General features: G+C 43.3%; 1 protein-coding gene across 1 annotated transcript; it reads left to right on the top strand.

The window, feature by feature from the left end:
• Positions 1-1,473: 1,473 nt before the first annotated feature.
• eif5b (eukaryotic translation initiation factor 5B) lies at positions 1,474-14,688 on the top strand. Its single transcript, XM_031735320.2, has 26 exons — positions 1,474-1,628; positions 3,452-3,559; positions 3,650-3,713; positions 3,809-3,976; positions 4,064-4,568; positions 4,642-4,781; positions 4,866-4,943; positions 5,048-5,198; positions 5,314-5,409; positions 5,500-5,586; positions 5,679-5,738; positions 6,890-7,176; positions 7,262-7,369; positions 7,490-7,600; positions 7,678-7,745; positions 7,825-7,966; positions 8,062-8,193; positions 8,712-8,894; positions 8,980-9,141; positions 11,449-11,580; positions 11,679-11,810; positions 11,914-11,990; positions 12,313-12,477; positions 12,975-13,113; positions 13,199-13,360; positions 13,866-14,688. Exons 1-26 carry the CDS (start codon positions 1,594-1,596, stop codon positions 13,971-13,973), a joined length of 3,600 nt encoding a protein of 1,199 aa, XP_031591180.1. The 5' UTR covers positions 1,474-1,593; the 3' UTR covers positions 13,974-14,688.
• Positions 14,689-14,893: the final 205 nt, after the last annotated feature.

Below are 14,893 nucleotides of genomic sequence, written 5' to 3'. Positions count from 1 at the left end.
CAACTGTGGAAAATAAGATAAGATAAGATAACCTTTATTAGTCCCACGCGTGGGAAATTTGTTTTGTCACAGCAGGAAAACCCAAACTCTTGTGGATGTGTCACTAGGGTGACCATATTTTGATTTCCAAAAAAGAGGACACAAGAGGACAAGCCCAGTCATGAAGAACTTACTGTTTGCTTAAAGAAAACTTTAACCTATTTAAACGATGCCTTCTCTATGCTGGTAATAAAGGGTGAAATAAAAAATGTCAACAAGTGCAGTACAAGAGGACGGTTGGTCACCCTAGGACAGGGGTCGGCAACCTGCGGCTCCGGATCCGCATGCGGCTCTTTAGTCCTTATACTGCGGCTCCGCGTGGTTTGGGCAAATAAATTAGAAGTATTTAGCTGAAGTGTATTTTATTTATGTTAGTTCTTTTTAACTCGTAGTTCTAAATTGGAAGATTATTGTGATAAAAAAATTATATTCTGTTATTTTTTCATCGCTCAAAATAAGAGTCACACTCGCGGAAGCCGGTAACCGCCGAAACCCCATGCATTTATCGAGACTTTCAACCCCAGGTAGGCCAATTATGGATCTTCGGATCCACATTATGTCAGCAGCTGTTCTCCACCGTGAACTATGTTAAAGACAAACACCGCTCACGCCTGACAGATGACAGCTTACAGTCCTGCGTAAACTGACTTCGTATACCCCCCGATTTGCGGACTCTGTGCGCAGAGGTTCAGGAGCAGAAGTCCCATTGTAAACAAATCACGGCAGACCCGACGATGTTTCCATGAGCATGCTTTTGAGCATCTCTTTATTGAGCACTTTTCACACACGGTTGCTGTACGCATACAGCCGGCTGTAGCTTTTCAGCTCACAGCCCGACATACACCACCAACAACACAATAGCACAGATAGCGCAGACGTAAAGGCAGCGAGGCGTGATTGCGGGTGTCGCTCAGGTGCGTCCGCCTCCCCTGCAGCGGCGCTTAAACCACGCCCCGCCGCACGCATTAACCAGGTAAAATACATATTTAGGCAGAATTTTGCAAATATCTATTTTTCATTTTTCAGCAGCATAGTGCTTTTTTCCAATTATTTTTTAAGAGTCAGGTCAAGGCTCCAACAGCCCAAAGGCGATATAAGGGTGGCGGCTCACAACAGTTTTTGTTTGCTACATGGATCATTTTAGTTCAGCTGGGTGTCTTTCCTTTTGTTATATTTCTTTAAGAGTTCAAAATGTGTTGATTACATAAATATAATTTAATTTTCTCTGTAGCACTTCATGGATTTCATAAGCAGCACACCTTAGTTGTTCACACAAAGCATAAAGATAAAAAACAATATATACAGTGTTATCTTCATTTTAGATGTCAAAAAGTATTTGCGGCTCCCAGTGTTTTCTTTTGCGTGGAAACCGGGTCCAAATGACTCTTTGGGTGTAAAAGGTTGCAGACCCCTGCCCTAGGATGTATGGCATTAGAGGTGGAGGAGGAGCGGAGTGGGCCCTCCTCGCGGCCCGTAGGAGATCTTTGCCCGCTATGAGCCGTCGTGTGCGTCGGCCAACATAGAGGAAAGTAAGCGGAGAACTGCAGCTTCAAGATGGGGAAGAAACAGAAGAAATCCGGAGAGGACAGGTAGGGAGAGCACTGGCTACCGATAAACATCACCGGTCCGCACTGACACCGAGCCCCAATGGGGCTCTCCCGGCCCGTGAACACCCCCAGTCCGGCCCGTTTTCCCGCTGCTTACACTGTTAGCTTAGCGGCTAGCCGTGCTAGCGGATGCTAACCACGAGTCTATGAGGGAGTGAGGCAGCGAAGGTTTAAAGCCTGAATGTGGCTTAAGGAGAATTACAGAACAGCAGGCGGGCTGACACGGGCGAATCCGGGTTACCCTGGGCCTGGGTGGGCCTCCCGCCGCCAGATGCGGGGCTCACGGGAGCCACATGTGTCCGCGTTAGCCGCCTCAGAGCCGGCTGTTCTCAGAGGCGGCCTGCAGTTGCTGTAACGGAGACACATCACCTGTGAGCAAAGACCTGCTCGGTGACGCAAGCCTGGCTGACTCACCTGAGCCGCTGCGGTCACGGCTATCCCCAGGTACAGCACAGATGTGCTGCTCCTTTATTAACGAGTAAGCTCTAAAACATGATTACAGTAAATATAAACAGAGCAGGCAGGTACAGACACGCCACAGTCTGGGAGCGATCACCTGCTCGTGAAAGGAAGGTTTGATCGGGTTTTGGTACGCTGATGAACCCGATCACCTAATCTTTCATTTATAATCAATATTAATAATACACTAATAATAGTCGAGAGGCTTCAAACTGGTTTTAACCCTCCACGGACACCGTTTCGCTCGTGAAACGCTCTGATCAGATAAAAAGGCTCAGGGACGCAAACTCACACTAATTAGCTGAAATTAACATTTAACTTAAATATAGATATAACAGGAGTGATGATACAAACACTGACGTCACAGAGAGAGTATGAAACTCCTGCCAGATGTTGGGCTTTAATATTATTGTTTTCTGTGAGTTAAAGCTTATTGGGATAGTAATGCAGTTTCTAGCAAAAACTTACATTAGATTCATTTGTAGTTTCTTGTCTGCTGATTTTTACTGTCTGTTTGTGTTTTTGAACTTACACTTCTCGTTACACCTTTTCAGGTTTTATGTTTATTTTTTGTGTCGTTTTATTTTTTTGTGTTTCATCTTTGTTTATGACTCTTTACTCGCTATTTGTGCACGTTACCATTATTTTTTTTATACTTCATTTTTTTCTATTTTTTCCTTAAAGTTTCCTGTCATAACTTTTTCCAGGGGTTTTTGTTGCTTTTTAAACTTTGCATTTAACGTTTGGTTGCTTTGTATTTTTGTTTCCTTTTTTTGTACTTTTTTGTGTCATTTGTGCATCTTTTTCTGCACAGTGTCTCTTTACGAACTCACTTCTAAGGTTTTCCCTCACAACATATTAACAGTCCCTGTGTGCAGCTTTTTTTGAGGCCTACTCGGTAATCCAAATGTGCCTCCAGCTCACTTTGTAGATGAATTTAAACTTTGAAAGTTTGATCTAAAATGCCAGAAAATCTCAGATGTAATTGATAAATCAGCGGTTTGTTTTTGCCATACTTCATCTTGAGTCTTGGTTTCACAGAGCAGATTAGATGCCTTCCTTTGTGAGTCTGAAACCAGATGATATTTGATTTACAGTGACGTGAGGGAACGTAATCCGTGGTTACAGCACTGCTGTCCCGCTGTGCTCGCTGTGCCTCAGAGGGCTGATGGGAAATGAAAGGAAGTGAGGAGTCAGCAGCTCTTCACATTCACATTCTTCTGGCACAAAGAGAAACAGAGTCTGACTCGGTCTCCTCTCGCAGCCCGTGTTCTCAGTGTCTGACCAGGTTTTAGTCGGGTGTCACTCTCATACTCTGATCGACTGTTTTTCGAATCTGTGCTCAGTGCCAAAGATGACATCGACGCTCTGGCGGCGGAGATCGAAGGAGCCGGAGCTTCCAAAGAGCCAAAGGGAAAGAAGAAGAAGAAAGCAGGGAAGAAAGAGGACTTCGAGTGAGACATTCTTCTTTCAGATAGTTTTTATTTTAATCAAGTTTATTGCTTTGAAATTTCCTAAAGCAGTTTTTTTTACTCCTCTTGCAGTGAGGACGACATCATGAAGGAGCTCGAGGAGTTATCGCTCGAGACCACAGGAGGAAAGGGGAAGGTAAACGCATCCGAGGGGCACTTCAGCTCAAAAATGATTTTTTAGTCAGAGACATTGAAAATTTGTTCTTATACAAAGAATCTCTCTGTGTGCAGAAAACAGACATCACAGAAGAAGTGGAGAGTTTCGAGCCTCCTAAACCGGAGAAGAAGAAGACCAGAAAGGGAAAGAAGGGCGGAGCTAGCCCCGAAGATGAGGAGGGTGATGATGCTGAAGGCCATGTTGATGGAGAAAGGAACGGCGAACAAAAGGAGAAGAAGAAGGTGAAATAATGAACATAAACCTCATATCATAGAAATAAGAGCGCAGACTCTTAGAAGTGTCTAAATTTCTATTCTTTGCTCCTCCAGGCACCACCTCCTACTCCTGCATCAGAATCCGACGATGACAGCAGTTCTCAGTCTCGCCTGAAGACCAAAGGAGGAACGAAAGGAGGCAAAAAACCTTCAGTGTCCGACGAGGAGGAGGACCAGGACCAGGACAAAGGTATGAGGAAAGGAGAAGGAGGCAGCGTTGGAAAGGATGACTCCGAAGACGACGAGGAGTTCACCTCCAGGAGAGACAAGAAGAAGAAGAAAGGGAAGCCTTTGAAGGCCGAGAGCGAGGACGAGGAGGAGCAGCAAGAGGACGATGGCGGCTTCAAAATCAAGACGGCGGCACAGAAGAAAGCAGAGAAGAAGGAGAGGGAGAGGAAAAAGAAGGAGGAGGAGAGGATGAAGCAGAAGAAGCAGAAGGAGAAGGAGGGCAGCGTGGAGCCAAAGAAAGAGCCAGAGAAGACGGAGTCCGCGCCTCAGCAGAATGCGCCTCCTGCAGCAGTGTTGGAAGAACAGGAAGGGGCAGAGCCAGCAGCAGAGGGTAAATTATTATCAGGAAAAACAAGAAATTGTGTGATGCCATTCAGTGTGACGTGTTTCTTCTCCTTCTGCAGAGGAGCCGGAGGGCGACAAAAAGAAGAAGGACAAGAAGAAGAAGAAAGGAGAGAAAGACAAGGATGAGGACAAGAAGAAGAAGGGACCTAGCAAGGCCACAGTGAAGGCCATGCAGGAGGCCCTGGCCAAGATGAAGGAGGTGGGGCATTGTGGGAGACGTAGTCATGGACATCATGATGTGATGGGTGCTTGATATCTGAGAATGATTAAACTGTTTTTGCAGGAGGAGGAGCGAGCCAAGAAAGAGGAGGAGGAGCGGCAGAGGAGGCTGGAGGAGCTGGAGAAGGAGAGGCTGGAAAAGGTAAAACACAAAGCTCCACCACCTCCTTCTGGTTCTTCTTCACTTTTGTCTTTCCTGTCGTCTCATCGCTAATCGCTGTGGCATCGGTTTTGCTGCCCTTGTAGGAGCGCCTGGAGCAGGAGCGCAAGGAGAAGAAGAAGCAGAAGGAGAAGGAGAGGAAGGAGCGCCTGAAGAAGGAGGGGAAGCTGCTGACGAAGGCCCAGAAGGAAGCTCGAGCTCGTGCTGAGGCCACGCTCATGTTGCTGCAGGCTCAGGGTGGGTGCTATGAGCAGGAGAGACTGGAAGGGGCGCTAAGGAGGGTTACAGAAGTATAATGCAGTCATTCCAGTACAGTCAGCGCTGTACAGCTAATATGATTCTGTGTGTGCAGGTGTTGATGTGCCATCCAGAGACAAAGAGGTGCAAAAGAAGAAGCCTGTTTATAGTGACAAGAGGAGGAAGAAGCCCGCCACCCAGACTGCTGAAGGTACAGCCGTGCTGCTCGCACCAGCCGAGAGACGCTACAGTCCTCCTGCTGGCCATATAATAAAAATAGCTTTGTCATTCCCCTTCCCAGAAACATCAGAAGTGACCTCGCCGACTTCAGAGACTCCAGAGCCAGTTGCAATGGAAACAGAGCCTGAGGCACCACCTGCAGAACCAGGTAAGAGCTGCAGGTGTGAAGTGGAGGTATCAAGGTATGTTTTATTGCACTGATCAGAAGTTAACTTGTCTCTGTTCTGTCTCTGTGTTTAGAGGTGAAACCAGATGCTGCTGTAGATAACTGGGAGGCCATTGCCAGTGACGAGGAGAAAGGTGAGAGCCTTGGTCACCTGAAATGATTAGATTCTTTCCTCTGTTTTCATATCTAATAAAGAAGGAAAATAAACACTGCAGGGAAAAAGACAGTTTCACCACCAGTCAGAGGGTCGGTGGTTCGATTCCCAGCCTTTTTAGTTTAAATATCCGTGGCAGGATATACTGAAGTCCAAACAGCAGCTCTAGCATGTGTGACTGTTGGCTTTGAGGGAACTAAATTCTTTATATGTTGCTTTTATTTCATGAATAAAAAGAAAGGAAAATGGGGCTCAGCAGGACACGACGAGAAGCAGGTACTGAATCTGTGCTGTCCAGGCAAATGCTTGTTTTAGTACCCAAAAGGCATGGCTTAGATTTGTGCTTGTTTTAGTACCAACTAGGCATGTCCCATATGTGTTTCTTAAACATCAAAGTAGGTCTAAGCTTGGTGTGTGTTAGGTGTGCCCTTTTGGTATCACAAAAGCATGTGCAAGCTGTTTTATAGTATGGATTAGGCATGTGTTAAATATGTAATGTTTTTCGGCAGCAAAAATGGTCGTACTAAAACAGGATTTTTTGGTAGAGACTTAGTATCCCCCCTTTTACTAGTGTGTGTGTGTGTGTGTGTGTGTGTGTGTGAATTTTCTTTTGGAAAGGCTAGACTAATTGTGTGTTGTTTTTTGGGGGGGGGGTTTCCTACTTATGGCTAGACTAAGCCTGTGGTGTTTTGGTACTGAATAGACTTGGAGAGAATAGTGTATACTTTTATCAGCACTTACTGATTGAGGTCTTTCTGCTCTTTACCAACTAACCAAGTACTGTTGTTTGGTACTGATTAAACTAAGGATGTACTTTTATTGGTACAAGCTAGCCTTCTTTATTTTTTTGTTTGTTTGTTTTTAGGGAGACTGAGAGTTCTTTTGTTTTTATGCACCAGGCTTGTTGGACTTAAGACTTTCAATATCAAAAACATATGGGCAAGGCCTGTGTTTTTTTTTGGCGGGGGGGGGGGGTTGCTGGCATTGACCAGTCACGTGATTGTACGGCTCGGTCTGTTTCACTATGACAACATTCATTTTAGACAAACATGTTAAACTTAAGACAAAACCGAACTTAACCGTTAAATGTTATAGCAGTAGAAATTAAAACTTCCATCTGTCACCTTTCAGAGCTGAAAAAAGTCCACATTGAGGTGAAGGAGGACATCGCTGCTCCTCCTCAGCCTGCCGCTAGTGAGGATGAAGAGGAGGAGGAAGAAGAGGATGAAGATGATGATGACGAGGAGGAAGATGAAGACGATGAGGACAGTGAGGAAGAAGCTGAAGTGGAGAAGCCAACGGTTGCAAGCCAGGGTAAGAGGAGGGCGCCGAGCGAGGATGAAAGCAGCGAGAGCGAGGACGATGATGGCAGGACGAAAGAGGAGCGACTGTACGACCGCGCCAAGAGGAGGATAGAGGTGAGAGACACTGCAAAATCAGGGGGAGTGAGAGGATCTCTCTTTATAACCATTTCTGACTGATGGGTTCTGTTTGTCTCCTTAGAAACGCAAAATGGAGAACCTGAAGAACATTGACTTGGAAACGCTGAGGGCACCAGTGGTGTGTGTGCTCGGACACGTCGACACCGGCAAGACCAAGATCCTGGACAAGGTGACGTTTACTCTCTGCTTACAGAATTTTTACCAACTGTTACTGACGATACAACGTTTACTTATTGTTGTTTGTTCTTGTTGTTTGATCTTGTTGTTTGTTCTTGTTGTTTGCGTGCAGCTCCGACACACCCACGTTCAGGATGGCGAGGCCGGAGGAATCACTCAGCAGATCGGAGCCACAAACGTTCCGAAGGAGACCATCGAGGAGCAGACAAAGATGGTTAAAAATGTATGCCATCTCACTCTGAACAATGAATAAACTGTGTTTATGGTTACTGTGTATTAACCTCTGGGATGTTTGTGCAGTTCAACAAAGAAAGCATCAAAATCCCTGGCATGCTGATCATCGACACACCTGGACACGAGTCCTTTAGGTAACGCCCGTCTCTCCTGACTTGCCTGTCTCACTCACTTGTATCTGTCTGTCGCTAACTGATCTCTCTCTCTCTGCAGTAACCTGAGGAACAGAGGCAGTTCACTGTGCGACATCGCCATCCTGGTGGTGGACATCATGCACGGCTTGGAGCCTCAGACGCTCGAGTCCATCAACCTGCTGAAGGAGAAGAAGTGTCCCTTCATCGTTGCCCTCAACAAGGTCTGCCAGCTCCACGACATCAGTCTCACCTCCTTCTTCTTCTCTTGCAAATTTTCTAAAATTTTATTTTTTATTTGTTTTTTTGCCATTACCAGATCGACCGCCTCTACGACTGGAAGAAGAGTCCAGAAACCGATGTCGTGGCTACACTAAAGAAGCAGAAGAAGAACACAAAAGACGAGTTTGACGAAAGAACTAAGGCCATCATTGTGGAGTTCGCACAACAGGTGTTGATCACTACATCTTAATTTATCAGCCAATCACAGCACAACAATGAGAAATACTTATTCATTATGGTTATTGTGCCATTTATTTCCATTCAGTTCCAGATGAGGACAGTCTAATAGCAAATTTTTCTAATGTTTCATTAAAGAGCGTGAGTTAGACAAGAAAATACATACTATACATAGTATGTATTTTGTATTTATGTGTATACTGTATATGATATCTACTTATAATTAAATATAATCAAAATGTTTTTAAAATGGGTAAAACAAAGATTTTTACTGTGTTTATTCAACAAAATAAGTTTCTCAGCAAGTTTTATTATATTATAAATTAAAAAGTTTTGAACCTGCATTATATAGTAATCTTTTTCACAGTCTGAAAGGAACAGCATGATGATAAGACTGGATGATAACATTTTGTAGTTTAGGGCACCCAGCATTGAGGCTTGAGGAACACCAAAGACGGCATCAAGCTCACTTTCCCTGAACTTTGTTTTCCGTGTGGTGTTTGTCCTCAGGGTCTTAACGCCGCCTTGTTTTATGAGAATAAGGACCCCCGTACATTTGTATCGTTGGTTCCTACCTCAGCCCACAGTGGTGATGGTATGGGAAACCTCATCGCCCTGTTGGTCGAGCTCACCCAAACAATGTTGGCCCGGCGGTTAGCGCACTGTGACGAGCTGCGAGCTCAGGTCATGGAGGTGAGTTCAATTTTATCTGTTCTCTCTACTTTTTCCATTCCTCCACCATCCAGACACAAACTCCATGTGATCTTTGTGTGTTTAGGTAAAAGCGCTGCCCGGGATGGGAACAACGATAGATGTCATCCTGATTAACGGTCGTCTGCGGGAAGGAGAGACCATCATCGTACCAGGGGTGGAAGGGCCCATCGTCACGCAGATCAGGGGGTTGTTGCTGCCACCTCCACTGAAGGAACTCAGAGTGAAGGTAAACATGTCTTAAATTTTGTTAGAGCGGCTTTTAAACATGCATCTGGCAAAGATGTAGCGGGAAGATTTTGTACTATAATGGCTCTGAGTTAAAGTACTTATGGTCTTTAAAGCAGTCAGTTCAACAAAATGACGTACTTGTATCTGTTTCATGCAGCTTCCCTCACGTGTATATGAGGGAGGTGCGCGAAGTGACTGTAGTCAATTATTGAGCAGATAACGATTTCTTTGTGTGACACTTTCCTAGACAAAGTGCTTTACATTAAAAGCATTAAAAAAGGAATTTAAGTAACATAGTCAACATTTAAAAAAAATAAAAAAATAAGGAAAAATGTCGGCTTTAGAAAGATTTGTGGTTCGACTGAGTCATTTTTATGAAGGGCCTACTTTGTCCTTATTTGATTTATTCCTCAGATTTATGACTTTTTATTTTTATTTCTTTGTTTTCATTGACCAGTACAAACCATGAGCAGGATGTGGATTCCTTTCTTGCTTTAATTTAATCCAGTAAACACTCTAGTAACCCTGCTGATACAGGTTCACTGCCACTACAGCTAATGTATGATGATGGGGCTCCCTCTGCTGGCACTTTATAGACTTGTTTCTCCTCATTTGTTCAGTCTACTTTGTGTGATTATTTTTCATATTTGATGTAAAACTAAACACACAAAAAATTGTTTGGCGTTCATAAAAGATTTTTCTTTAAAACTAAAAACAAAACTTAAGGCTGATTTTAAAAACGTCATCCTGAACTGTGGGAAACTTTTCTCTGACAAACAGCTCCGGACAAAATGTACAGACTAATACTAAATAAAATTGCACACAATAATAGGTGTTATATTTTCCTCTAAATCTAAAAGAGTGAGGAATGAGAAGAATTTAAAAGCACATCATTTTATAAAATTCAAAGTAAAGTGAGCTATATGGTGAGTTTTACTAACAGGGGCCACATTAACATGCAAAATGCACACTTTTGTTATGAGTTGGTTTGGAATGACTGCATACACATATATCATATGTCAGATTAGGTCACACAGTCTTTGCCTTTACTGCAGAAGACCAACCATACACACTGTTGTTGTTTTTCCGAGTGTATCACATGCCACCTATTCAAGGCTTGTTCATCTAAATCAACCTGCAGCCTTTGTTTTCCTGTCAGAAATAAGACTGTGCTTTAAATCTCACATTGAGAGTTAATGATGTTGAGACTGGCCAGAAATCACTTTTAATTATTTATTTAAACAAAAAATTAAAGAGAACAAAGAAAAACAAGAGTGGCCAAAACACAAATGCATTTTTTTCAGCATAAACATGTCTTTTTGACATTTGTCTAAAAAAACCATGACAAGTCATTACTGTGTTCTGCAATCCAAAAAGTCGTCCTGGTTTTAATTGTTTTCACACTTCATTGTTCTTATTAATGTTTTTAAGCACTCGGGTTTACCAAACTCAGCATGAGGGACTATGTGTGAAGAAACAAGATCAGTCTTTAGTGCTGGTGAATGATGGAGAAAGTGCACTTTATCATTAGACATGAGCTCACTTCTACTCATAGGCTACGTCCACACAAGCCCGGATAGATTTGAAAACGGTGTTTTCGTCTGAAAACGCTCAGCGTCCACACTAACATTTTCAGTCATTTTCACAGAGTTGTGCGTCCACATTGAAACAGCCGAAAACGCTTACGTTCCAGTACTGCGCATGCGTGAAGCGCAAGAAGATTCAACCTGACTCATTTCTGTCTGCTGTTTGTTTACTTTCTGGCTCTTTGAAACGTCGCGGCAAAACGAAAAGCACCGAGTTTTTTTAAATGGACTAACAATGAGGTGGAGTTGTTGCTGTGAGTAACACAAAACTACAAAATTGCAAAAGCGAGTGGGAATTAAAGAATTTGAAGAAAAGCTATCTGGAGCATGTACAAACTCATGTTAACCTTTAATAGGGCTGTCAAAACTGAGAGCAAACAAAACAACTGCTGTATAATGCCCTCCGCTATCTTAGTTTAATTGGTCACATGACTAAAATGTGTCATCGTTTTCGAAAAGGCTCCGGATTCGCCGTCCACACTGCGACGCAAAAACGGCGTTTTCAAATGTATCCGCTTTGGAGAGCGTTTTCAAAATGCAGCGTTTTCCTTGACCCAAAACGCCGTCTCAGTGTGGACGGGAGGCCAAAACGGAGAGAAAAAGATGCGTTTTCAAACGGAAACGTATTAGTGTGGATATTGCCATAGTCTCTGCTTTTTGGGCTTGACTTCAAAAATGTATCGACTGTGGTTGACGTGTTGATTGGTTGTTGTGTGCAGAACCAGTACGAGAAGCACAAGGAGGTGTCGACGTCTCAGGGTGTGAAGATTCTGGGGAAAGACTTGGAGAAGGCGTTGGCGGGGCTCCCCCTACTGGTGGCTCACAAGGACGACGAGATCCCTGTCCTAAGGGTAACAGTGCTTTTCCCTTTAGTCTAAGTTAAACTCCAAGACAAGGACTGAACTGGTCCTGTAAGACTCCCAGGTTTCTTACATGTGCTGGTTTTCAGGATGAACTGGTGCGAGAGCTTAAGCAGACTCTGAGCTCCATCAAACTGGAGGAGAAAGGTGTTTACGTCCAGGCATCAACGCTGGGATCGCTGGAGGCTCTGCTCGAGTTCCTGCGGACATCCAAAGTCCCTGTAAGTACCTGACAGTACGGCTGAGAGCTCTTATTTTGAAAAACTACAGGAAGTAGAAACTAACAGTCCTTGACCTTTGAACTCTGTGTGCGTGTCCCTGCAGTACGCTGGCATTAACATTGGCCCAGTTCATAAGAAGGATGTGATGAAGGCGTCAACCATGTTGGAGCACGACCCGCAGTACGTCACAGTATAAACACACACTCAACCAAAATGAACACAAAAGCAATAAATATTTACATATTTACAAATAGTTTATTTATACTTATTATGAAATGAATAAAGTTAGTGCACAACACTAGAATCTGCACCCCCAAATATCTTGTTAATTTTAATTAAAAAAAATTTGGGACAACTATTAAAATATTTTATGACCAAAAAAAAAAAAAAATCTGAATACATTTCACAGACATCATTGTATCTCTGTTGAAATTAGTACTAGTGGAGCACTGGTCTAGAACCTGTAGATGTGACAGATGTTTTGGGGGGTTGGTGTTGGCAGGTACGCAGTGATCCTGGCCTTCGATGTGAAGGTGGAGCGGGAGAGTCAGGAGATGGCTGACACTCTGGGAGTTCGCATCTTCTCTGCTGAAATCATCTACCACCTATTTGATGCTTTCACCAAGTACAGAGAAGACTACAAGAAGGCCAAACAGGACGAGTTTAGGTAAGAAAAGCTCACGTTTGCGTTAATTGTTTAGATTTCTTTGGGTATTTTTGACTTTTTATTGACTGGAATAACAAACAACATACTATAACATAGTAATAAACTCTAATTAAATAGTTGATGGAGACTCCAAAAGGCTTTTATTTGTCCAGATTTGGAACCACTACAGCTAATAAGTCTTTTTTGTATATATGCAAATGATGATGTCCTTTCACAGAATAACGTGGTTCTGTTTAACTAACCCTGTTGTTTTTAATTATCTATAATACAGTTGTAGATGATTCTATTTGTTATTAGAATCATCAGGATTGGTTGTAAAAGTCAGTTTATATGCAGATGACGCTCTGATTTATTTTGACATTCTTCCAGCGTGCTACTGCAAAATGGATGGAGCACATCAGTGTGATAATTAGGCTTCAGTAACCATGTGACTGTGATTGATTAATTTTACTTAAGGGTTGTTCGAGGGTTAATGTGTTTTTTATCTGTATCGTCAGGCATGTTGCCGTGTTCCCAGTGAAGCTGCGAGTTCTTCCTCAGTTCATCTTTAACTCCCGAGATCCCATCGTGATGGGGGTCACAGTGGAGGCTGGAGTCCTGAAACAGGGGACGCCCCTCTGCGTCCCCAGCAAAGCGGTAAGACCCGCTTACAGTCGCTGTGGCTGTTTGTGTGAATTATAAATTGAACTTTAAACTAACTCTCTTTGTGTTCACATGTCAGTTTGTGGACATCGGTGTGGTCACCAGCATTGAGATAAATCATAAGCCCGTTGACACTGCCAAGAAGGGCCAGGAGATCTGCATCAAGATTGAGCCAATCCCGGGAGAGTCGCCAAAGATGTACGGGCGCCATTTTGAAGCCACAGACATCATCGTCAGCAAGGTGAGGACACACCCTTAGAGGAGGAACAGAAGAACGTTAGAGAGGCTTCACAAAAATCACAATTACCGTGAACACTGCTGTTCACTCCACCGCTAAAAGGTCGATTTCAGTCAGTGTCCAGGTAGCAGTGTTAGGAACAGGAGACAGAAAAGCAAGGAAGAAATAAAGAGCCTAAATAAGAGGAAAGAAGGAGAGGAAGGGTAAGAATATCTTCGTGTCTTTCGAGTTAGTCAGGCCAAGAATTTCATGTAGTTTTTCTGTGTTCTGTAGAACAAAAGCAGAGACGTCCAGACAGTGAAGTAAAACCTGGTGCTGCTTTTCAACTGTGTTTAAACTAGTTTTACATTGTGTTCACTTTAATTCCTCTTTGGTTTTACTGTCAAAAAATGGTTGTAGCAGCAGGCTGCTAATAGAGGCAAAGTTAAATGTGGCCTCAGGGCTTTTAGAGCAAAGAATGAAAGGCTGTTTCTGGTTCACTTTAACGACCTCTTTGGTTTTGTTTCAGATCACACGGGCGTCAATCGACGCTCTGAAGAACTGGTTCAGAGACGAGATGCAGAAATCTGATTGGCAGTTGATCATGGAGCTGAAGAAGACCTTTGAGATCATCTGAGGGACCTGAACTACAAAAACACACACTCGCTCTTCCTCCATTAGACGACAAGACAGCGGCGGCGACCAACGGAGGGAAAAAGAGAATAAATTGAAAAGAAAAAAAAAAAGCAGATAAAAGACGTGACAGTGTTTTTCTGTGAGAAACGAACAGTTTTTTCCACTGTTGTAAACAGTGATAGTTTAGACATAATTCACACACACACGCACACACTCAGTATTCCAACGTGCCTGTTCTTCAGCATCAACGTTTTTGTTTTTTTTCCTTCTTGTTGTCCGCTCTGATTTGTGGCTGCTGCTTCGTATCCCAGGCTCCGCCCCTTCTTACCCAGACTGAGGCTCATGAGGCTGATGTGCTACCTGAACAGGTGCATTATGGGATTGTGCTGTGCAGCACCAGGGCTCAAAAGGGAAACAGTTTTTCTGTTTCTTCTTTCAGCATCAGTGAGGACGACGTCGACTTTACAGACATTGAAGAGTTGACTTTCTCTTTGCTGTCCTGCTCGGCGGCCATGTTGGGAGGCCAGGGTGGCGTGGGATGATGGGGTGAATGACAGATTTTAAACTGTTTTTGCTGCAACTGCTGATGTAATAAATTCCCATGATTCTGACGAAACATGCAGAGTTTTCGGTTCATGTGTGCCACAAACACTAAAGATACAAATCTGTCAATATGGAAGTCTGCTGATGCCAAAATAAAGTAATTAAAATAATTATTAGAGTTAAAAATACTGTTGTTTCCTTTCAAAATTATCTGGTATTGTTTGCAGAAAATTCTTAATATAAGCGTACAAGTTTGGTACGTGGGACTTTTCTGATCTCATATGTGCATGCTACATGAAATAGTATATTCTAACTAATGGTTAAGAAGTTGCATGAAAGGCTGGTGTACATCTTGCTTCAATGGTCTTTATCTTGGAC

The sequence above is a fragment of the Oreochromis aureus genome, linkage group 23, assembly GCF_013358895.1.
Source record: "Oreochromis aureus strain Israel breed Guangdong linkage group 23, ZZ_aureus, whole genome shotgun sequence".
NCBI lineage: Eukaryota > Metazoa > Chordata > Actinopteri > Cichliformes > Cichlidae > Oreochromis > Oreochromis aureus.
The sequence above is the reverse complement of the archived record's forward strand: the minus strand, read 5'-3'. Positions and strand labels throughout refer to the sequence as shown.